Source organism: Urocitellus parryii (assembly GCF_045843805.1).
Source record: "Urocitellus parryii isolate mUroPar1 chromosome 13 unlocalized genomic scaffold, mUroPar1.hap1 SUPER_13_unloc_13, whole genome shotgun sequence".
NCBI lineage: Eukaryota > Metazoa > Chordata > Mammalia > Rodentia > Sciuridae > Urocitellus > Urocitellus parryii.
The window spans coordinates 333,960-357,505 of record NW_027551765.1 but is presented as its reverse complement, the minus strand read 5'-3'; the positions used below and the strand labels follow the sequence as shown (position 1 = coordinate 357,505).

The 23,546-nt window shown below is 37.0% G+C and overlaps 2 protein-coding genes across 2 annotated transcripts in view; one reads left to right on the top strand and one right to left on the bottom strand.

The window, feature by feature from the left end:
* The window catches only part of LOC144251368 (methylglutaconyl-CoA hydratase, mitochondrial-like), an 82,968-nt gene extending 78,950 nt beyond the window's left edge, over positions 1 to 4,018 (bottom strand). Inside the window, exons 1-3 of the mRNA XM_077794342.1 lie at positions 4,009 to 4,018; positions 3,797 to 3,895; positions 2,152 to 2,208 (exon numbers count right to left, since the gene is read on the bottom strand). Of these exons, the coding sequence (XP_077650468.1) occupies positions 2,152 to 2,208; positions 3,797 to 3,895; positions 4,009 to 4,018 (166 nt within the window). The remainder of the gene's footprint in view (positions 1 to 2,151; positions 2,209 to 3,796; positions 3,896 to 4,008) is intronic.
* Positions 4,019 to 8,865: 4,847 nt separating this feature from the next.
* The window catches only part of LOC144251366 (3',5'-cyclic-AMP phosphodiesterase 4D-like), a 198,115-nt gene continuing 183,434 nt past the window's right edge, over positions 8,866 to 23,546 (top strand). Inside the window, 4 exon segments of the mRNA XM_077794341.1 lie at positions 8,866 to 8,874; positions 9,247 to 9,282; positions 9,477 to 9,487; positions 15,123 to 15,314. Coding sequence (XP_077650467.1) covers positions 8,866 to 8,874; positions 9,247 to 9,282; positions 9,477 to 9,487; positions 15,123 to 15,314 — 248 coding nt within the window.

Genomic DNA, 23,546 nt, shown 5'->3' with positions numbered 1-23,546 from the left:
TCATTGAAAGGTGACAGTATCAGTTTCCAAAGAGTGCTATAACAAGAAATACCACATATTAACAACAGAAATTTATTCTCTCAGTTTTGGAGGGCAGAAATCCAAAATCAAGGTCTCTGTGAGGCTGGATCCTTCTGGAGACTCTGAAGGAGAAACTGTACCATGGTGCCCTCCCCCACACTTTGGTGACTGCAGACTATCCTTGGCATTGCCTGGCTTATGCGTGCATTATTCTCCTGTCTTCACATGATCTTCTCTTCTGCCTGTTTCTTTTCTTTCTTGTAAGGATACTTTCTCATTGAACTTTAGAGTCCCTCAGATAATTTAGGATATACTCATTTTGAGACCCTTTAATTACATCTTTAATGATCCTCTTTCCAAATAAGGTCACATTTATAGGCTCCTAGATTGCCATAGCTTGTGGGGAGGAAAGAGGATGCACCATGCAAGCCACTATCTTTCTAGGATTAGTTATATCCTAATTACCCCTAAATGTTTATTTCTTAAAAGAAATTCCAAAATGTGCAATGTCACACTTTTTCTCCATTTCATTTTATTTCACAATTAGTTATCTGGTAATTTTTTTCAAATAGATTAATTCTCTTACAAACCCTTCTCTAGTGTTTTCATTAGTTACTATGGACAAGGTAGGCATGGTAGAACAGATAGATATTAATGCTTCTTTGGGCTTAAAAAATAGCATTTTTGTGGATGACCAAAATAGAATACTCTCGTGCATGAACTGAGTAGTCTTCCCAATTTCACTATAACTTAAGTTTAAATTTCTACCTACCTTATGTTTTAATTATTTACCCTAGCCAGGACACATACTCTTTAAACATACAATTTAAACCTATTCATCTGCAGACATCTGTCATGTTCAACACTGTATTTAATTTTTACACGGTACAGTTATTTCATCCATAACACTGATAAGCTGTCATTTACGTGTGAAAGTTACCAAGGAAGGTTACTATACCATACACATCCTTAAGTGAAGACAACTGTTTCAAAGAAGGACATCATGAAATGGGAATATCTCCAAATTCTCTAAATCACAATAGCAAAAAATTCAGATTTATAAATGATGCAAAATTTCACTGTCAATGTTGAAATGGTGCCTTCTTATATGACACTCACAAAAGCAGCAGCTCATCTATGTTCTTCATGGGAACAGAAGAAACAAAACCTCTTCAGCTCCAAATTCAGGCTACCCACTAACCCCAACCTTTGTCCTGCTGTACAAAAACAAAAATTATGGCCCAAAGCCTGGGAAGATGCTCATTTGGATCTGAAATGTTCCCTAAAGGCCCATGTATTCAAGGCCTGGCCCCAGCTTTGTTTTCTTGGCTGGTGGGGCCTGGTAGGAGGAAGCGGGGTCACTGTGGGCATGCCATTAAAGGTAGTTTTGGAACTTAGGCCCCTTTTTCCCTCTTTGCCTTCCAGCTGCCATGTAATTTCTCACCACAGGTCCAAAAGCAATGGAACCAACCATGGACTGAAACTTCCAAAACCATGAGCCAAGGTAAACCTGTCCTCCTCCTACATGGTCTACCTCAGGTATTTTGTCCCAGTGATACAAAGATGACCAACAGAGAAGCTATCTCTCCTCTTCTACTCAGGGTCTGACTGTGTGCAGGAAGCTCTCAGTTAGGGCACACACATTTAAATGCATGAATAAAAGTTTCAAAACTGGAGCTGGGGTTATGGCTCAGTGGTAGAGCACTTGCCTAGCATGTGTGAGGCACTGGGTTCAATTCTCAGCACCACATATAATTAAATGAACTAAATAAAGGCCCGTCGACATCCAAAAAATAGTAAAAAAAAAAAAAAAAAAAAAAAAAACTTTCAAAACTGCCAGGTAGTCCTTTAACAAAAGAGATCCAAGCAATGATATCAATGTGGACTGTACAATAATTGAAAACTTAAAATAACATAGAAGAGCAAAGAAAACAGCACAAAAAGAAAGTAATAGCCAGTATATGACCACCATCTGCAGCTAAAAAGGAGCATATTTTGAATAGGGATTTCACTAAAAGAGCCAACAATACAGTAGTCTCCTCTGCCTTTTCCATGAACATAATTTTGCCTTAGACACTGTAACTGGGAACACAGTTAGAATACTGAGAGACAGGAGTGAACAACTTATACCTCCACCAGGAATAATTGCCAACTTTGTTTCAACCAGGCCCATTTTTGCAGAGGAAGCTAAAAAGAAAAACGAAGATTAAGAAACATACACATCATAGCATTAAAAAACCACAACTTGAAAGAGTTAGTAAACTAAGATACATTAAAACACTGTTTACTAATTTAACTGGTGTCACTTTTTTTTAATTACTTCAAAAGATACTTAGAGAAACAAGAAAATACTCTAAATTACTTATATATAAGGAGAGTAACACAACATTTTCTGTTAAAAACTGCTTGGTAGTGAATTCGTTTTTGATGGTAAAAGACAAGAACTATAACTATATTATTAGAGCTAATACTACCAAGTCACATTTGAAGGCTTGGATCTCAGTAATTATTCAGGATCAGGAGACTGTGTCTGACAAGCACAAATTCTTTAGCTGCCTGAATTGTCCCCTAGATAAAACAGCTTAATATATCAGATATGGCAACTTCTCAAGACCATGTCTATAGTTACTTTCAACAAATAGTTTTACTGTTTGACAGTTGGGAAGCATTTCTTTTGTTATGTTTGTTTTCACAAGTACCTTACAACATCTTGATCATTTCTTAATGTGCATATTCAAATGTACTTAGACTATTTTTCACATCCTCATTACAAGAGCCTACATTCTTTCAAAATGGATTCCAGATACCTTAGCTTGTCAATTGAAATGCAAACTGATCTCTAGTACCATAAAACAATAACTGATTTCATCATTAAAAGAATATATAGGGACTTAAAGTAGAAAGAAGGAAAACATATATAAGGACAAGCAACCACTAGTCTCAAGACACAATCCAAATTATTTAAATGAATTATATTCACTCTACTTTTAATATGCAGCCATATCAGGTGACAATGGGAGCCAAGGGAAGAATAATGACTGCTTTCTGCTGTCTGATCAGTCCCAGAGCCCATGGAACAGCTAGAGCTGAAACTCTCTGGAAGACATTGTCCAGAAACATCAACACAGAAGATTGGTATTCACACTTACTCCAGGGGGGTAATAGAACTGTGGCCTGTGATTCCAGTTCAGTCACCCCTTTGGCCTTGTTACTTCCCCTCTTTCTGTTCCCAGCGTCTTCCTGCACCAAAGCACTGTGCTTTCAGGGTTGCTAGGCACACTGAGTGACTAAATATATGTCAAGTGTGTACCAGGCACCTGGGCAGCACCCAGTAACTGGTCAACACTAATTGTCTTCATTATTTTCATAACCATCTCTACATACTCAGAAAACCACTTAGAAAAAGAATGAATTGCAAAGGGATTATGTTATTATTACTGCACTTAAGAGTTATTAAGTACTTGGTCTAAGCACTCCCACAGTGGTTTCCCCCATTTAGAGAGGGGGGAAAAACTCATATGAAAAGGATAAGACCTACAGTTCAAACTCACATCTGTCTGACCTAACGTCTCTTCCTACTGCCATAAAACAGCAAGAGACAACAGAAGATCCCTTTCTTCAGTGGGGTTCTAAATGCACCATGAGGCCCAACAGGTGACTTTTAAAATGTCTCACTCAAAAACAGCACCAGAACAAAATACTGGAATTAACTCAAAAGTAAATACAAAATCCATTTTTGAACATTACATTTTTAATAGGATCAATTCTCACCTACCTGCTACTCGTATATCACAGGCCAGAGCCAATTCAAGACCACCACCTAGCGCAAGGCCATCTATTGCTGCAATCATTGGCACTGGAAGATTAGCATGTGCTATAAAGCATTACAGTATTGTTAGGAAGAATAACAAGGATACCAAAATGAAAGATCCTTGCTATAATCTCTTGCCAGTTTTTTCATTCTGTTATTTAGGGACACATAACTACGTCCTTTCATTTCAGCTAAATGCCATGTTCCTCGAAAAGGTTTTGAACATTGTGCTCAGCTAGATAATATCTCTAAGTTCTAATAGAGCACATTAAAATTTGTCTGATTCAAGAGTTATGAAATTAAAACTAATCCAATTGTTTAATCCCCCATTTAAACTTTTAGTCCAAAGATCAAAAGATTTTGTTTTGAGTCATAATCCATCTGCTTACATTTGTGATACTCTGGGCACACCTTTGCCCTCCTTCCAGAACCTCAAATTCCTCTCCCACATATGAGGATAATAACCCCTATCCTACCCCCATAAACTAATGCCAGGTTTAAAGGGCAAATTCCATTGAATGATGACTGTAAACTGGCTTTATATACATGTGGGATATATTGCATACATGTATTGAAATGCTATACTGCGCCTCATAAATAGGTGCAATTCAAATGATGAAAATAATAATATAATAAATTCAGGGCACTGTTAGAGGCATGTGGAGGGAAGGTCTTTGGGAGACACTCATATCTCACCCAGGAGATATGAGTTTGAGTGACAGACCACGAGAAGTAAAGATGAAGCCCTCGGATATGGCAAATGGAAAAGCTCCCAGGCTCCTGGACAGATTATCTCCATGTGGTCTGATGGGCCAAGGGCATTAGAGGAATTAGTGGCATATATAGTATTCAGACTCATTATTACGTTGAAGAATGTGATGTGGAATCAAGGACCAGATTAAGCACAGACATGATTTGGATTTTTCCCCCTCTTATCAAGTTTAAAATTCAGTTTCAAATTTTACAGAGAAAAAATAGTGCAACAATCACATTTTAAGATTGTAAAGCATTTTAATGATGTGAAAAAAGCAAAGGTGATACCTACATTAAATGCTCATTAAACCTTCTATTTGTATTTCCTGAAATACAGCCATCTGCTCTATAATTCAATTTTTTTCATCAGTAATGGGAGTTGAATCAAGAGGCACTCTACTACTGAGCTACATCCCCAGCCCTTTTTAATTTTTATTTTATTTATTTATTTGTTTATCTTGAGATAGTGTCTTGCTCAGTTGTCCAGATTGGCCTTTAACTTGCAATCCTCCTGCTCAGCCTCCCAAATAGCTGGTGCAATTGAAATTATAGAAATAATAATAAAATAAATGTGCTACGGAGCCTGGTTCAATCCGAAACTTTAAAGATCTATTTTCAAAATGGTCAAAATTAAATTTCACAGGTCAGCAAAATATCTAATCACATTTGTTCATTTTCCACAACCTAAGTTTAAAAAACTGACATCTATAATTTTTAAATTTAGTTTGGTGTATGAAAAAATAGAATTTATTTTATAACACATTTTCTATAAAGGGGATCACATTTACAATTAAATTATCCACCAATGGGATTTATGATATATAATCAGGTGAGAGGTAGGGGTTCATTTAATTTACATATTTATATTATGGTGATTCAGTGAAAAACTAAATATGTTACAGTCCAGGAATCAAAACAATTACAATTGCTGTTGGAAACACTAAATCTGAGGACTCTGGCATGAATAATATAATAATCCATTGCCTATTAGAGAAATTTTTATTGGGTTGAAAGGCTGTCTCTCACAGATGGCCTTGTTTACACTGAACTTAGAGTTCTGTGTACCATTTTGAACTCCTCATTTTAAAAGCATAAGTCATTTTTTAGAAGGAGTATAGGTGGGACATAAAAGGAGAGCCCAGATTATACAGAACAAATTCAAAAATGAAGTAAAAATAAAAAATACACACAGTTGAATTTTATAATCTATCCAGAAAATAGCTGAATTGTCACAGAATGGATGAATGTATCCAAATATTTGAGAGATGTCATTGCATAAAAATGAGAGGAACTTTAATGGCTGAGGAAGTAAAACCTAATTTGATTTCCTCTGAAAACATAGTTAATGTCAAAGCCATGAGGGTCATTGTGGACATTGCTCTCAACTTGAGATGATTAGAGGGCAGATGTTTTTAGAAAACAGCTGTGCATTTATCCTGGCTGTGAACTTGGAAACTCAATAGGATTTATGAATAGATTCTGCATAAATGTGGTCATCCCAAGAGGGGAAAAGAAATCCAATGTTAGCTTAAGAGCAAAAGCTCAGTAAAACTGCTGCGCTCCTATGTCTTCTCAATGAACGTCATTCCTCTTTCAAGTCTGGCAATGGTGTGTAGTTGATGAACATTTGCAGAATGGGTAAACTGCTCTTTTTGTGATGTGATTCATCACCTTCAGGATACATTGAATATTTGTCTTTGATCTCTAAGGTAGCTATAAAATGTTTCTTTTACCAGACATGCACTGAAGCTTAGAAAGAGAGAGCTCAAATTCAATGTCCCTCCATTATTTCAGGAGACCGATAGCCAAGAGAATGCCCCAAGTAACTTGTGCCTTTTTCTCTAGAGAGGCTCATTTAGCTATATAAGGACAATTAGTTTATGCATTAAGTCCAAGAAGGGCCATAGGCATCTGATTCAACAGCAGTATTCCCAGTCAAAAAAACCAAATCATCTCTGCTTTCATTGCAAATGAGTGATGCAACAATAAAGAGTGGTTCTATTCTAGATTTGGGTAAACTATGAAATACTTCTATAATTTTCTATGGATTTTCACCCAGAAATATGCACATTCAAAATGTCTTTTTTTTTCTTCTTTCTGGAATTGCATTATAAATATGGCAAGCCTATTAAATCAGGTACTTCTGAAACCTCTTTGGCTCAAGTGAATCATGAATCTAAATCCTGTGTTGATAATTTCTGGTCCTCTTCTAAAATACGGAGACAGATTTATCCATAACTTTCATGTTAGATTGTCATCAAGGGAGAATAAAACTGGACAGGCTTTTGCTCTGCAGAACAACCACAACTCTATGTAATGTTTTCAAACTTATATTCTCACCATTCTTATGCAGTTCTTAGATAATGAGAAATGTCTTAATGAAAATAGATATAACCAAGGAAAATAAAGAAAAAAAAAGAAAAATAACCAAGTGTGAAAATGGTAGACATGAAGAGAGAGTTGGTTTCATTCAGACCAGAGGGTGACTGGATGTGCAATGACTGAAAGTTAAATCTACCTTCAGTGCTGCCAGTTTAATTTGTTTTGGTAGAAGTCATTGAATGTGATTGTGCTAACGTATAAACTTCAAATGACTTAAAAATATATTCATTCTTCATCAAGTAATTTTCTAGTGTGGTGTTTCGGAGAATAAGGCAGGTCCCTTCCTTGGTCTCAGATAGGGACAAAGAATTCTCATGTTTCCACCATTCTTCATACCTCAGCATCTATATCATCTAGCTATCAAGAGAAGGAGCACAGAGACAACCATGTGGGAGGAGTTATGGGCCAATGCCAAAAGTAGCCTGCAGTAGTTCTGCTCATATCCAGTCACGTGACCAAATCTAATTGCAAGGACGACATAGAAACAAAGACTTCCCATATGCCTGGGAATAAGCAGAGAATGGAATTTGGCAGACAGCATGCAAAATTTGCCACATTCATGGTCCTGATTATTGATGCTTTGCTTTTCCAAGATCATTTTGTCTTTAGTAAGAACTGTATACAAAACAATTTCAAGAAAACATGAATATTTTTTAACTCTTCAAAATCATTGTTGTAATAGATCACAGAACCTTTTTGGTAGGCCATCTTTCAATGTCTTTATATCTTTACAGTATAAGTTTATGTATAATTCACCAAATATAATAAATTACAAGGGAAAGCTAATATCAGTGTTCCCACAAGACAAGGAGGTATAGGCACTCTAGCACGAGCATCTACACCTCCTTTTTCATTCCCTATAATGTATTTTAAAATGATGGCAGAAGAGAGTGATTGTGACCATTATAGGATAATATTTGTATAATCCTTTACCTTGGTAAGAGTGAAGAAATGGTAATTCAGGACTTACAACTCTCTGGATCCCCTTTCTATTCTTTTCTACCCCCTTTAAAGTGAAAAACCCATGTGTTTGGATCATTGAGGTTGGAAACTGAGTAATATCACTTCTCCAAAATAGATTTAATAGTAGGGCAGCTAGGGAATGGTTTCCTGACCTGTTTGAGGGAGAGTCCAGACTCAGAGAAAAATATGGTGTATAAGTTTTCATATCCATTAGTGGAAAAGAATCAGATTTAGGTTTTATTTTTAAAGTCAATTCTTGTAAAACTATTATAGTTTTTGCCTTCAACTGTCATCTTACAAGACTTACTTAATCTATGATATTTAGTGATAAGGATTTTCACAAAGGATTTATAACTTAATAATTCATATTTAATTAAACCTTTTAAAAATTAATTTCTTCTAAGTTCAAATACATAATAGCCAGGAATGCAATTGAGAATACAATTGAAGGGTACTAGCAGCTACACATAGGTTTTTTTGTAAAACTTGAAAAGGTAAGAAAATTTTGTATTATTTTTCTCAAAACAGACTCCAAAATCTGTGCACTTTCATGTATCACAAAATGTGGATCCCACCTCTGACTGCATCTCACCTCTGAATGTGGGATGATTGTTGGACAAACAGGAAAATATTTAAAATAATCCCTATTAACATGCCTTCTTAATATTCCAGACTTCTAAGTGTCTATCCAAACTGATCAAGGTCATTAGTGGTTAGAACTCTTTCTTTAAATAAATGAGCAATTCCTGACCAAACTGCAAAAAAAATAATAATGAGGTTCATTTGAAGTAAAGCCATACATATAACCATGGTAAATGATAACCAGGAGCTATTAGGTGGTGCTGCATCTAAAGATATTTGTGCATTCATAAGACAAATATTTATTGAGCAACTACTACACGAGAGACATTATTATGGGTGCTAGGAAAAACTTAATGAAGAAAGTAGATAAATATTTCTGATGGAGCTTATATTCTAATGGGGAGATTAAGCTAATAAAATAGGTAAATAAGATAAAGTTTATCAATGCCTAATAAACATTGTGGGAAAAAATAAAAAGGAAGGAAGGTTGTATAAGGCTCAGGGACTAGGGATAACAACTGTATATAGGACAGTGTGGGAGTGTCTCACTATGAAGGTGACATTGAGCTGGTATTTGGGGAAAGAATATTCCAGCCAGAGAAAAGAGCAGGGGCAAAGGCCCTGAGAAAGCCCCTTGTATACCTGTTTAAAGACTAGAAAGGGACAGAGTCTGAAGAAGAGTGAGCAAGAGGAAGAGGTACAGGTGCAAGATGAGATCAGAGACAATCTAGGAGTCCACATCAATGATGGCCTTAATTTCTGAGGACACAGTGTTTACTCTGAATAAAATAGGATGCCATAGGGAGATGGTGAGCAGGGACTTGCAGAGATCTCATTTTCATTTTGCAGGACCACTCTGCAGTATAGTGAATAACTATGGTGGAGGGGACGATGCTGGGAAGGAATGGGAAGCACTCTATTAAAATATTGGTATTCCAATGTGGGCTTATTAAAGCAAATTTAGTTGCTCAGGAAGTATAAATAAATACAGAAACATTTTCTGCCCCACTTTGTTAACCGTATACCTTTCCTCTTTAAGCTTTAGCTTGATGGAGTAAGTTAGAGGAAAACTGCATTTTGGAAATACAACCCCTTAGAAGTGGCTGGAAAGGAAAAGATTGGTAGTAAGCTGTTGCAAGCAGCACAAGGAAAGTACAATGGATTAGTCCTTGAGGGACTTCATCTGACTCCCAGGGCCAATCCAGCCTGGAGAGCTGTGCCCTTATGCTGTGACCTCTGTACTCTTAGCTGAGAACAACAAATGATATCAGGATGAAAGAAAAGAAGCACATGCTTGCTTGTTTCATCCCCTATCACAGTGAAGCCTGAATGAAATTATCAGCTAAGTCAAGGCCTATCAACGACAGAGATAGACACTTCCCACTTTCCACTATGAGCACTCCACATGTTCTTGTTGGAAAAAGGAAAAACATATATGTATGTATGTATGTATATATGTATGTATGTATATGTATATATATATGTATGTATATACATATGTATGACTTGAATGCTTCATTATTTCTAGATAATTGCTATAAATTTGGAACTCACCTTGTCAATGCAGGTTTTGCTTTTAGAATTTCAATGCCATATGCCCTCATTAGTCTGGGTTAGGCCCATCTGATCTCATTGTTTTTTATAAATAATATTTTTTTTATTTAAAAAATTAAATTTGTTCTTTTTAGATGTACATGACAATAGAATGTATTTTGATACATATTAAATGGAGTATAACTTGTCCTAATTAGGATCCCATCTTGTGGTTGTACATGGTGTAGAGTTTCACCAGTCGTGTGTTCATATAAGAACATAGAAAAATTATGTCCAACTCATTCTATTGTCCTTCCTATTCCCATTCCTTCTCCCTTCCCTTCATTCCCCTTTATCCAATCCAGTGAACTTCTGTTCTTCTCTACTCCCCACCCCCCACTGTGTGTTAGCATCCACATAAAAGTGAAAATATTCAGCCTTTGGTTTTTTTGCAATTGGCTTATTTCACTTAGCATAACAGTCTCCAGTTCCATACATTTAGTAGAAAATGCCATAATTTCCATCTTCTTTATGGCTATGTAATATTACATTGTGTGTATACACCACATTTTCTTTGTCTATTCATCTGTCGAAGGGCAGGTTTGTTGCTTCCATACCATGGCTATTGTGAATCTAGCAGATATAAACATTGATGTGGCTGTGTCAGTATAGTATGCTGATTTTAAATCCTTTGGGTATATGCTGAGGAGTGGGATAACCGGGTCAAATGATGGTTCCAATTCAAATTTTTTGAGGATTTTCCTACCTCCTTTATAGACTGGTTGCACCAATTTGCAGTCCTACCAGCAATGTATAAGTGAAACTTTTTCCCCACATCTCCACAATTTATTGATTTACATCAATAAATAACAACATTTATTGTTACTTGTATTCTTGATAATTGGAGTTCTCATTGGAGTGAGATGGAATCTCAGTGTAGTTTTTTTTTTTTACTGTCCTCATTTATTCTTTTTTTAATTTTTTTTTAAATTAGTTACACATGACAGTACAATGATCTTGACAATTCATACATTTGAAACAAATGGGGTATAATTTCTCATTTTTCTGATTGTACAGGTTGCAGAATCACATTGGTTATACAGTCACCTATATACATACAGCAATAATAGTGTCTATTTTATTCTGCTGCCCTTCCTATCTCCCCTTCCCCTCCCCTCCCCTCCCATCACATCTCTCTACCCAATCTAATGTGATTAATTAATGTAATCTAATCCCAATGACTCTTAAGTTTGGTCTTTTGATATTATCCCATAGCTCTTGAATGTTCTGCTCATGGTTTCTTAGTAGACTTGCTGAGCTATCTATGTTCTTTTCAAGTTGAAATACTCTGTCTTCATTGTCTGATGTTCTATCTTCTAAGTGATCCACTCTGCTGGTAGTATTCTCAATTGAGTTTTTAAGTTGGTTTATTGTTTCCTGCATTTCTAGTATTTCTATTTGTTTGTTTTTTATTACCTCTATCTCCCTGTGAAATTGATCTTTTACTTCCTGGATTTGTTTGTCAATGTGATCTTTCATTGTCTGATTTTGCTGTCTCATGTCTTCCTTGAGACTCCAGATCATCTGAAGCATGTATATCCTGAGCTCTCTATCTGACATTCCATCTGTTGCAGCTATTACCTCTTCTAAAGTTGAGTTGACCTGCATTGCCTGTGTTCCTTTCTTTCCTTGTTGTTTCATACTGCTGGCGTTTCTTTCTGCTTGGTGAAATTGTTGTGTCTTTGATATTTTCCCCCTCTATTTATTTATATTGCTCTTGTATAGTTGAAAAATCACCCTTGCAGGGCAGGTAGTGGCTGTGATCCTCCTCCAATTAGTGTGATCCGTCTACCATGCTGGCAGGCCCTAGGTCTGCTTTGCTGGTCGGTCAAAGGTCCACCTACCCAGCAGGCGCCAGGGGCACCTGTGTCACTCCATAGGTTGCTGGGCCTAACCTCCCGATGGGTTGCAGGTTGGCTTAGCTTGCAGGCACTGGGGGAGGGGCCGGTTCCGCCCCTCAGCAGGCTTTGGGCCCGCTCTGCTGGTGTTCACAGTCCCCCGCCTACCTGCAGACACTGGGGGAGGGGACGGGCCTAGCCCTCAGCCGTCCGCCGGACCTGTCCTTGTGGGTCCGGTCTGCGTTCCCCGCCGGCGCGTGTAGCTGCTGTCACTTGGCTGGTTGCTAGTCCTGACCCGCCCGCCTGTGGCTTGCAGGTTCCCCTTGCTTGCAGGCACTGGGGGAGGGGCCGGTTCCGCCCCTCAGCAGGCTTTGGGCCCGCTCTGCTGGTGTTCACAGTCCCCCGCCTACCTGCAGACACTGGGGGAGGGGACGGGCCTAGCCCTCAGCCGTCCGCCGGACCTGTCCTTATGGGTCCGGTCTGCGTTCCCCGCCGGCGCGTGTAGCTGCTGTCACTTGGCTGGTTGCTGGTCCTGACCCGCCCGCCCCCGCCCGCCCGTGGCTTGCAGGTTCGCCTCGCTTGCAGGCACTGGGGGAGGGGCCGGTTCCGCCCCTCAGCAGGCTTTGGGCCTGCTCTTCAGATGTACCTTTTTTGATATCACAGTTACTGACACATAGTTGTGGTGTATGTAATTATACAATGGAGCTGAAGGAATGTCAGGAATCTATCGATGATTAAATCCGGTTAGCTCAGTAACTTGAAAATAACTATTTTAGGACCTGGTATCCTTGTCTATAAAATGACTCTGTTCAACTAGATAATTCTTATTGTCTGAGGGACCAAATAAATAATCCATTTATAAGGAGACACATTCATAAGACACATCATAAGAAAATTTTAAGTTGGAAAACATATTTTTGATTGGTTAAGCTACACTGTGAATTTATTTTCCACGTCTTCTACTTGACGGGTTGACTTGGAAGCAGGATTCTTTTGTCATAGATTTGCAGGTGATTCATGAAACATCTAAGCCCTACTTTATTCTTCAGGTTTGGCTTCCAGTCTTTGGGTCATAACACTATTAATAACTCCAATGAAGAAAACAAAGAACATTTTAAAATTCACTGCTTACTAGTTTGGATAACACTCTTGGGAGAAATGTTGATGACATCTAAACCTAAATGCATGTGTTTATTTATCATATAATAAACTTCACTTATTTATTAACAGTTTTTTAAAATCACACGCCTCCTGGATTATTTCTAGCTGTCTTATGAACACACAAGAGTTGACTTCATTTTGACACTTCTTGATATTTCACTTAGAAAAGCTCTTTGTGGAAAGTGCATACAACTTATGAGTTTTATAATTTAAAAAAATATGTGTATGTATGGTTCTTTTTCCCTCCAACTCTAAAAATCGATATTATTAAACATAGCACCAATCATTCATTCAAACCACTTAGCTGTTGTTTCATTCTTCTGTTTTGTGGTGCTGAGTTTTGAACTTGGGGCCTCATACAAACTAGGCTGAACTCTACCACTGAGCTACACTCTCAGCCCATTAAAGGGCAATTTTTGAAGTGCTGTTACAGGCCTGGGGCCTGCCATGTGGAGATGGACAGCCACTACAGTCCTTTTAATGTTGCTAGAAATAATTCCAGTAAAACACAGAGTAGCCAGCAAAAGTTTACCAAAGAGACTGAGAAGTGAGGACACTGTACAGGAACTCCTGCAGAGAGGATGGTATGGTACTCACAGAGTTGGAGTTTTTAAGGAAATATTGACCATAGGTTTTTGTCTCTGTTTCCTGCCCCCTTAATTGGTCATACTACCTTTTGAAAAGTCCCTACTAAGTTTACTTTGAGTGTCTTGCTGCTTTGGGTGAGTGGAGGTTGTGATAAGAGAGGGGACTGGAGACCTGGTTGCAAGAGATAATGATGACATGGTCCAGAAGCTCTTGTTTTTTCTTAAAAGGGTGTCATTTGTTAAGGCTGGGGGAGGTTTTGACATACCAGGTCTCTATGGCCAGGTTCCTATCCTGTCAGAAAATGCTCCCTGGGCTTTTTAGTTATACTTCATTGTCATTTCACCCTACTCACCTCTACCTAACAGTGCCCTGTGAAGCTCTAAGAATATTCTGAGTCTCCATCTTCAGAAAGCTCACTGACTAGGAATGGAGATCTGATGGTAAACATACTCAGTTCATTGCAAATTCTGTCATTACGAATGGAGAAGTGTCTTGAGATCATAGAGAACAGCATCTCATGAATTTCTGAGGTATCAAGCTGAGGTTAAAGTCTGAGTCCTTAAGGATGAGCAACCGTTAGGCAGGAAAAAGCAGAAGCCATGCAGGGCTAGCCTGGCCTAGGATGTGCTGCTCCAATGAGTACAGAATACACTTGAGACAGAGAGTTGCCAGTTGAGGTTGTGAAGATAAGTAATTGCAACTGACAGCAGACAGTGAAGACTTGTAGTCTAGTAAAGATGTTTGAGCTTCAACTTAAAGGTAATAGTGAATTACTGAATTATTTAAACAGAAGAAGGGTGTGGTCAGATTTGCATTTTAAGAAGAGTCACTCTTGGTACAGATTGGAAGATGGGTTCAGGAGACCAAGAGAAACGCTCTTATAATAATGTAGGTGGGAGTTGAATACTGGATTTAAAATGCCTGTAATAAATCAGGAATGGAAGGATAGGGGATATAATGGAAATTAGTGGCTGGATATGTTTATTGGGTAGAGAAAGAAGCTCGGGTTTGGAGGAGTAATAATAATAGGCATATAACAGGCACTTGTTGAGTTGAACTCAAAGGTTTAGTGAATTTTTATGTATTTGCTCTTTTCAACAAATAATTCTGATTCTGCATTAGAAGAGCTGTTTTTAAATAATTGTTTCTTTTTAGCTGAAATTGAGTTTAGAATGATCCGTCTTTTGTGTCTGATCAGAAGTTAGAAAATCAGAATGTGAAGCCAGTGGGGGGGTGTGGGGTTGTTTGTGTGTGCGTGCACGTTTCTTATTTATGTTTACTTTTATTTATTTTAATATTATTATTTTTCACAAGCAGGAAGCAACTATAAATTTTACCATGCTAAATTCCTTAATTGAAGCTAAATGTTTTGGTAAAATATCAACATGTTAGTGTTTACCACAATATAATTCCTTTTCTTTCATTCACAGTTTTGATGTGGACAATGGCACATCTGCGGGACGGAGTCCCTTGGATCCCATGACCAGCCCAGGGTCTGGGCTAATTCTCCAAGCAAATTTTGTCCACAGTCAACGCTGGGAGTCCTCCCTGTATCGATCCGACAGCGATTATGACCTCTCTCCAAAGTCTATGTCCCGGAACTCCTCCATTGCCAGTGATATGTGAGTACAGGAAGGGGCAGAAATGAAGAAATCAACCCAATTTATTTCCACAGTTGATGATGCAATAATACCAAAGCGTTTGTTCAACTGCATCACTCTTCTCTAAAACAGGAAGAATGAGTAAAATCATGCAAACTGAAAATGAATGGTAGATTAAAGTTGAGTACTCTGTCACTCTTGACACATTTATTTTCCCAGAAAAACATTGGGAAAAGTGAGAATTGCATTTTTAATAGACACTTACATTTAAACATCAGCTTTATATTTATGTAGGACCTGGTTTTTCGCTGCCCTGCCACAATGAGAACTTTCTAATATTTTGAAAGACTTTAAAGTCAGAAAATCCCTGTGAATGGATCTCAAGTGATGTATATATAGAGAGGCTAACACTGGTTTGTCAGATCACGTTAGAGATGTTTTGGAGATGTGGCTTAAATTAAGCCAATTTTTAAAGATTAATCACTAGAGGCAAGCCCATAAAACATTAGACAGACTCGAATATCACTGAAGACATGGCACACACTGGAAAATACTTTAAACTGCACATCTTATACTATTTTCAGCTCATTTTTGTAGCACATTCCATTCTTGTTTTTATGTACTATTTATGTGCTATGTTCTGCATTGTCATATTTGGTAACTTTCTCTATGTATAGAACTGATCTCCACTTTCCTCTTCTGGATCTAGACAACCGTTCAGGTACACTCACCATCTTCTCAAAACATCATCTCAAAAACTCATAATGGGTTATAATTCATCTCATAGAAATTAGACTCTATGAGGCCCCTAAGGGCCTGTGTTATTCTCGGTATCCTAATAGATCATCCAAGTATTGCAGGTGGTCTAAGTGGAATTCTAGAAAAGAAGTTGTGTTCTACTCTTCATTATAACCTCTAGTTATTATTAGGTGTTTACTTTTAGTTATTAGTTTTTAGCATTTGTATTATTGTTGTCCACTCTTTATTTCCAAACAACTTTCTTTTCTCATTGGCTCTATCTCTGTGCTATTCTTATCCCACTTTCATAGGTTTGAAATTCAGGATAATTGTCTATTAATTCACCAATAATGAAAACACTTCTTGAGACTTCTGGTATATTTAAAGTTCCTATTCTGGAGTGGGGAGTGGAGATCTGGAATTTTTGTTCATTGTTATAAAATTTGGAGCATAGCATCCTTGAGGTATTTACAGATCACTACAAAAGCACGAAAAAGAGAAGGGGGATTTTCTGCCCAAGGGAACAGTGCAGAAAACAACAGACAAGGAACAATATTTGCAAAATATGAGGCATGGAAAATGACTCAATTAAGGAGTGACAGTCTGCTTGGTGTAGGGAGCAAAATGTGGCAAGGTAGAAAGATTCAAATGCAGTATATGGGAGCCAAGAGCCATGGAGGTTCTTAGCTCAGGTTTGCCCTGATCATATTCTTGTTTCCATGCATTCCAATCACTCTATTGTGGAATCTTGGCACAGGGAAGTAAACACAGGGAAGTGATTTCTGTCACCATTCACAGAAACAAAGCAGAGTAAATTTGATGAAGACCTAGATCAAGGAAATGGCAGTGGAGAAAAGAGATTGGTCCAGATGCAAGAGGGACAAGGTTCACAGAAGTGTGTGCATGCATGTGTGTTGGGGAGTAGCTACCTGGGGAAGGAGAATCAAAGGGATTGCTAAAGTTTTTACCCTGAATGAGTAAAATGGTGATGTTGATGTGAGGAACAAAGAACAGAGAGTAGACAACATGATGACAGGTAATAAGTAATAGATTTGGCCTTTATCGGATGAGCATAGGGGAACAAGACAACCATTAGGCCCAAGGACAAAGACCAGAAATAGTAGTCCACAGGACCAAGAGAACTTAGAAGAACCAGTTACTACCTCTGATTACTAGGTCTTTGGATGACAGTTGAGTGAAGCATTCTTAGTCAGGTAATGGAATTAAAAATCCACTATGTTGAGGAGTGAATTAAAAGTTGAGATCTGAGCAAGTACATGTATCTTTTGAGAAGAATAATTAATTTAAAGGGGAACCGTTTATTGGTGTTTTTTTTTTAATTTGGGACACTTGAGATAAATGAAAATAGAGATTAAAATTTAAGGAAAAAGAGGTTAAAAAGTGGAGTTGTCATTGCTGAAAAAATATGATTCTCAGTTCAAGTAAAGAGATTATCTGTGGAAAAGTAATACTGTATTTTTTAAGACGAACAAAAAAAAAAAGAATCAAGTGAAAGGGGAAAACATAAATCTAGAGATGAATGAATGTTTAGAGAGTTAATGGCTAATGATCTCTACTTTTGCAATCATAGAAGGTATAACCATTAAAAACCAAAGAAGAGAGGGATAAGGAACACGTAAAAAAATCACCATGAAGATCAAAAAGAATAACCGAATGAAGATGACCAGAGGAACACTGAACATCCTCATAGATCACAGTAATGATTTTGAATGGAAACCATCTAATCTAACTTTATCAAAGGCAAGACAATTTTGGAAAAAAAAACCTCACAATGAATTAGTGGACTTTATGTAGTTATGTGTTCTGTTTTTTAAAATTGGAGAAAATTGATCTTTTAGTACCAGCTTGTGTGGATAATTCCTTCACACCCTTTACCCAAGTTAATAAGGATTAAGTATACACACATTTTATAAAAGGAGTATAAAATTTCATATTTAAATAGGACCTTTATTTTCAAAGCTCACTGAAAGGGATGACCTGGTCTTATGCTAGACCGATACAAGAGTTTCTTTATTAGCTTAGCCTCATTGTAGGAGTGACTGGTTTAATCAGGCCATGATGCAATTCTGTATTACAGAAAAATAACATCTTGAACATGCTCAGTTTTCCAATTCCCTTGGTATATTTACATATAAGATTTTCCTTTTACACTCACTGACACACAGAGCACATTCTTTCTACCAAGGAGATGGAGTTTCTGTGGGAAGAAAGAGAAGGAGAATAAATAATTACCAATTCAGTATAAATCTGAATCATCCCAGGCCATCTACACATAAAGGATATGCCTTCTATTTACTGGACTCTCCTGTAGCTATATGTAAGCTTGTTTCCTTACCTTATCTCATTCGGAATTCTGTGAAGATTGTCCAACAACCATAATTCAACTGTGCTTGATGAGTTTATATTTATTGGCCTAGTTGAGCTTTCTACTGAGAAAATTCCTGAGAAATTTCAGGCACAAACAGTACCAGTGGAAGTTTGTGATTATCTATATGAATGAAATGCTTTAGGAAATCTTTAAATGTTCAGTAATTTGGAATGTAATTGTTTAATTTATTGAAAAAGTGATGAGGAAAATAATCACTTCCTAGTAGACTGGATTTTGTGATTTTGTCTTCTATAAACCATTCTAGAAAACAGTTGAGGCATGTGGAGAGAAAAGGCCAATAATATTACTAATGATAATCATAACTCACATTGCATGTTCTACCCTTAGCTTTCCCAGATATTTTCATACCAGCTGTTTCATATGAGGTACTCACATTTATTTCAATGGGGACATTATTATGCCACTTGCAGGCAAGAGATCCAAAGTCCAGTGATTTTAATCTTGCTTAAGAACACAATAAATATTATTATCAATTCTAAAAGAATATATTTTGATACTACCATTGGGAATAAAGTGCTGTGAACTACTATAGCAAAACCAAATTAATTAGGCCAAATGAATCACTTAGTGCTGTGAAATTTGGTCAAGCTCAAAGTAGTCAGAGAGGTTATAAGACAAAAATGCAACCCACTCAGCAAACACATGGATCTTAAGGAATCACTTGTTTAAAGTGGAAGAGAAGTTCCTGGGAGCTTCTACTCTCAGACTACCACACAGTTTGTTGAATGCAGATGACACAGTAGCAACTTAATTTTTAATAAAAATAAGGAGAAAATCTTAAGTATTAACCTGAGTAAAAAAATAATACATAAAAAGCAAATTTGAACTACTCTTAGTAGTTTCAAAAAGATTTTATAACAATAGAAAATAGATTTAAAAAAACTTGCCTCAGTGATGTCATGAAGAAACATGATGGAAATTTTAGAGTAAACAGATAATTATGTTTTTTTTTTCTCATAAATTTCTTCAAAATATGTTTAAAATTATCTTTCAAATAACAGTTACCTCTATTGTTGCCCATCATCCAATAATATAGTGTTTCTGTATGTGAAAACATGTGAAGATATGATAGATTGTGAGGATTAAAGGATAATTAACAGTGATAAGACAAATAGCATTTAGTCATAAAGCTATTACTTTATTGAATATCAGCTGCTTGTCAAATAAGTAAAAAAAAAAATCAATTCACCTGAATAATTGATCCTTATCCCCCATCACCTGCTGAATAAATACTAACATACAGAATGCAAAGTTGACCCAGAGAGCCCTTTACTCATGCTTACGTGCTTTACTTACACACAGAATATGGGGTGGAGGTGAATGTGAAAAGGGTGCTAAGAAAGAGATGAGTGGACTTAGTATACCAAAAAAGCTGGGCACACTTGGTAGTCTAGCTAACCTGTTCCCATATATCTATAATTCTCTAGACCTCACTGATCAGGCTGCGCACTGCCCCATGTGGGCATGCTCTTACCTAATGGGCACTATCCCCTGCCATATCTCAGAATGCCACCCTGTCCTTAGCAGTTAACAAGTGCTCCTCCATCCCGGATTTCAAGTGCAGGTTTTAGGTTCCAGTCCTTCATTCCCACTACCTGGGCTACTGAAAAGAAGGGTGCTGCTAGTCTTGAACTTGCAAAGGCAGAAGGACAGCCTGTTGTCAATTCATATTGACAGTTTACATGACTTTTCCTTGATCCTATTAGGGTATCTCCAAAACTAAAAATAATAAGACATGGTTAGTCTTACTAGATGTATGTAAAAGGTTTCTAACAGTCCTAGCTAGTTTTTTTATCTTATTATATGAATAAACATTTCAAAAGCAAACCGATTTGCCACTTGAAAGCCATCGTCCATTAACTAAATACAAAATGGTATCAGGGGTAAATCATCTTTCCCCAGTTCCTGAGTCTTCCCAACTGAGGTGGGTAGAAATAAAGGGACGAGGGCCAGGGTTCCCTAAATATCCTCTGGGGTAACCAGAGGGAACTCACAGAGGCAAAAGGGATATTTGAAATATTCAAGGGAAACAGAAACATCCGTCAATCACCTGGAAAGCAAATGATGGCAGTTTAGATCATGACATTCCTTTCTGTTACCTCATATGTTTGCAAAACTGGATTTTCAGTGGTTGCTAGATGAAAAGCAGGTACTGAGGAAAAATTGATGTGGAACCAGATATGAGAAAGGCAGAGCCCAATCTCATTTCAAAGTGATAAGATGCATAGTGCTCAATAGGTGCTACATTGTTGAGATAACACCTCATTTAATTGTTTGGTCTGAACTACTTAATAATCCTGACTGTTATTTGTTTGGGCCAATGGAGTGTTATAAAAAATTACTGAGTTGTTAAGGACTAAGAAAGTTGGAGAACCTCTGCATCAGGTTGTTGTTTCATGTCCTTAGGACTGGAACTAAACAAAATCTCTGTGTGAAGAGAAATTTTGTTAAAAAATAAAAAAAAACACATGTTAAAACTCATGAATTTTTTGACAAGTTCTAGAGTAAAGAGTATATCCTGTTCTTAATTCTGTTAGGATCCCAGGTAGCCAAAATCTTTTATTATTTGATAATAATCAAAGTAGCCTGCTCTTTTTCTTCATTCCTGCCAAGTGGCCACCGTTGTCATCATCATTATGGAGTGCTGATGCGTAGGCTACCACCAGCTCCTAGATCTCAAGAAGTCTACTGACACAGTATTCTAAGATCATTGGCTACCGGGGTACCTGCTTAATATCAACCATCTTTTTTCCTTTTAGTCTTTTTTTATTACTATTATTCTGCAAAGCTATTCTTCATTCAGTCACTAAGTCATTTTATTGTGAATCAAAAAATGAAAAATAGAAGTGGACTGAGCTTAGTGGTAGAGTGCTTGCCTCACTTGCCCAGGCCCTAGTTTCTATCCCCAGTAGAGAATCAAACACTCCAGGAGTTCCATGAATAGTAAAATACAATTTAAACATTTTTTTAAAAAAATTTGAACTAATAAAATAAAAATACCAGCTAAGCATAGGGACACAGAACTATCAACCCAACTACTTAGGGGGCTGAGGCAGGAGAATCAAAAGTTTGAGGCCAGTGTCAGCAACTTAGCAAGACCCTGTCTGAAAATAAAAAATAAAAAGGATTGGGCATATAGCTCAATGGTAGAGTAGGCTTGAGGTCAGTTCTCAGAACCAAAAATATAAAAATTAAGAAAAAAAACCTGAATACATATTTTAAATTTTTATTCTTGTGTTTTAAAAACATCACAAAAGGAGATCTGAATGTTTTGACATTTTGAATGGATGGGTTTTAAGTGCCACGGGGTAAAATTAAAGTGTCAATTTTTTTTTGACAAAGCATAGATTTGTTGAAGAAGAAAACAGTGGCCCAAAAAGTATTGGCAGCACTTTCTTGGAGTCTAGAAATATCTGTGGGGCTTCAGAATAGTCTAAATCCACATGAGCACCCAGAAGGTATCATGGTCAAAACAAAACAGTATTTTAAAGCCTGAGTTAAATGTAGTTATACTGCATATTTCCATGCCTTGAGAGTTCATGATCTACTAAAATGTCAAAAAAACAAAACAAAACAAAACAAAAAAACACCTGGAAGACCCACTTAGGGTTGCTAAATTTGTACTTTGTCAAACAAAGGATACTAACAAGAAAATTCCCACTGATACACACCATCATTTTTTAAAAGAAAATGCATAATCTCATAATAAAATTATTTTCCAAAGAAGTGTGTTTGGCTTTTTTAACATTTCACTTCATGGCCCATATTTAATCTCACTTTGACAAGAACCAATAAACATTTTGTTAGGTAAGTCCCAGATCTCAGAATGACATTTGGAAACTACTGATCCCTGCCACTTGCCAATGGCATGACTGTGATGAGTTACCTAAGTTCTCGGAGCCTGGTTCCTTGCCTTGGCATGGGAATATGAGTACCTTGTAATGCAAAATCCTTGAAATTAGATATTGCCCATTGGTGGAGATCCATGCCTGATACATAGTAGGTTCGTATCAAACATAATGCTCTCCTCTCTATTTGATCAGACAGTTCCTTTTAATCTGCTAAAATCTAGCACATACTGTCCTTTAAAACAGTTGCATGCACTCCCATAAATCTTCCTCCTAGGAACCCATGCTGGAGAAGAATCAAGAGAGCAGGGCCTCTGACATTAGAAACAGGCCTGTCAAATAAGATCAACAGTGAAAGAAGAGCCTGTTCCTAGAACACAAAGTGAGGTGAAAGTCCTTCTCTGTGAACTCAACCCTTTCCACCTTCCTTCTTCCCCTCTGTGGAAATAAGACTCAGCCTAGTACTGAAAACAGCTGATGGTCATTTGTGACATCAGCACTCCTGGAAAATCCCCCTATTACACTGTTTTCTTTGTTTGTTTATATATGGTGCTGAGAATCCAGCCCAGTGCCTTACACAGGCTAGGCAAGTGCTCCACCACTAAGCCACAACCCAAGGCCCTATTGCACTAGTTTTTATCAAAGAAAATAATTCAATGTACTTAATGAACATGTTTACAAGCATGTGTTAAGCACTTTTTAAATTACTCAAATCAGAAAAAAATATTTGATACATAATTTTAAACATAGATTATCTTTTGTACTGTCATATGACTTAACAAATTGAAAGTCATTTATTGGCCTCATGTATTTTCTAAGTTTTTTTTTTCTTGTAGCACATAAAGAGATTCCATTGCAGATGAGAGAATTTTTTTGCTTATGATGCATAATACCTCTAATTTCATTTGCTATATCATCAGTGCATAATCTTAACAGGGATGAGCATGAGTGAGTCAAAAATTATGGATCTTTGTTTCAAGAACTTTTTTGATCAATGATCAGTTCTAGGTTTTAATCTGTTGTTGTTGTTTTATTTAGTTTTTAATTGACAAATAATATGTGTCTGTGTAGTGTGTGTATGTGTGATGTAGAATATAATGTTATATATAATATTTGTATAAATTATGGAATTATTAAATCAAACTCATAATATGTCCATCAATTCACTTATACTTTCTGTGATGAGAACATCTAAAATCTATTCTCAGCAATTTACAAATATGCTTGGCATTATTCTTAATTATAGCCTACCTTATA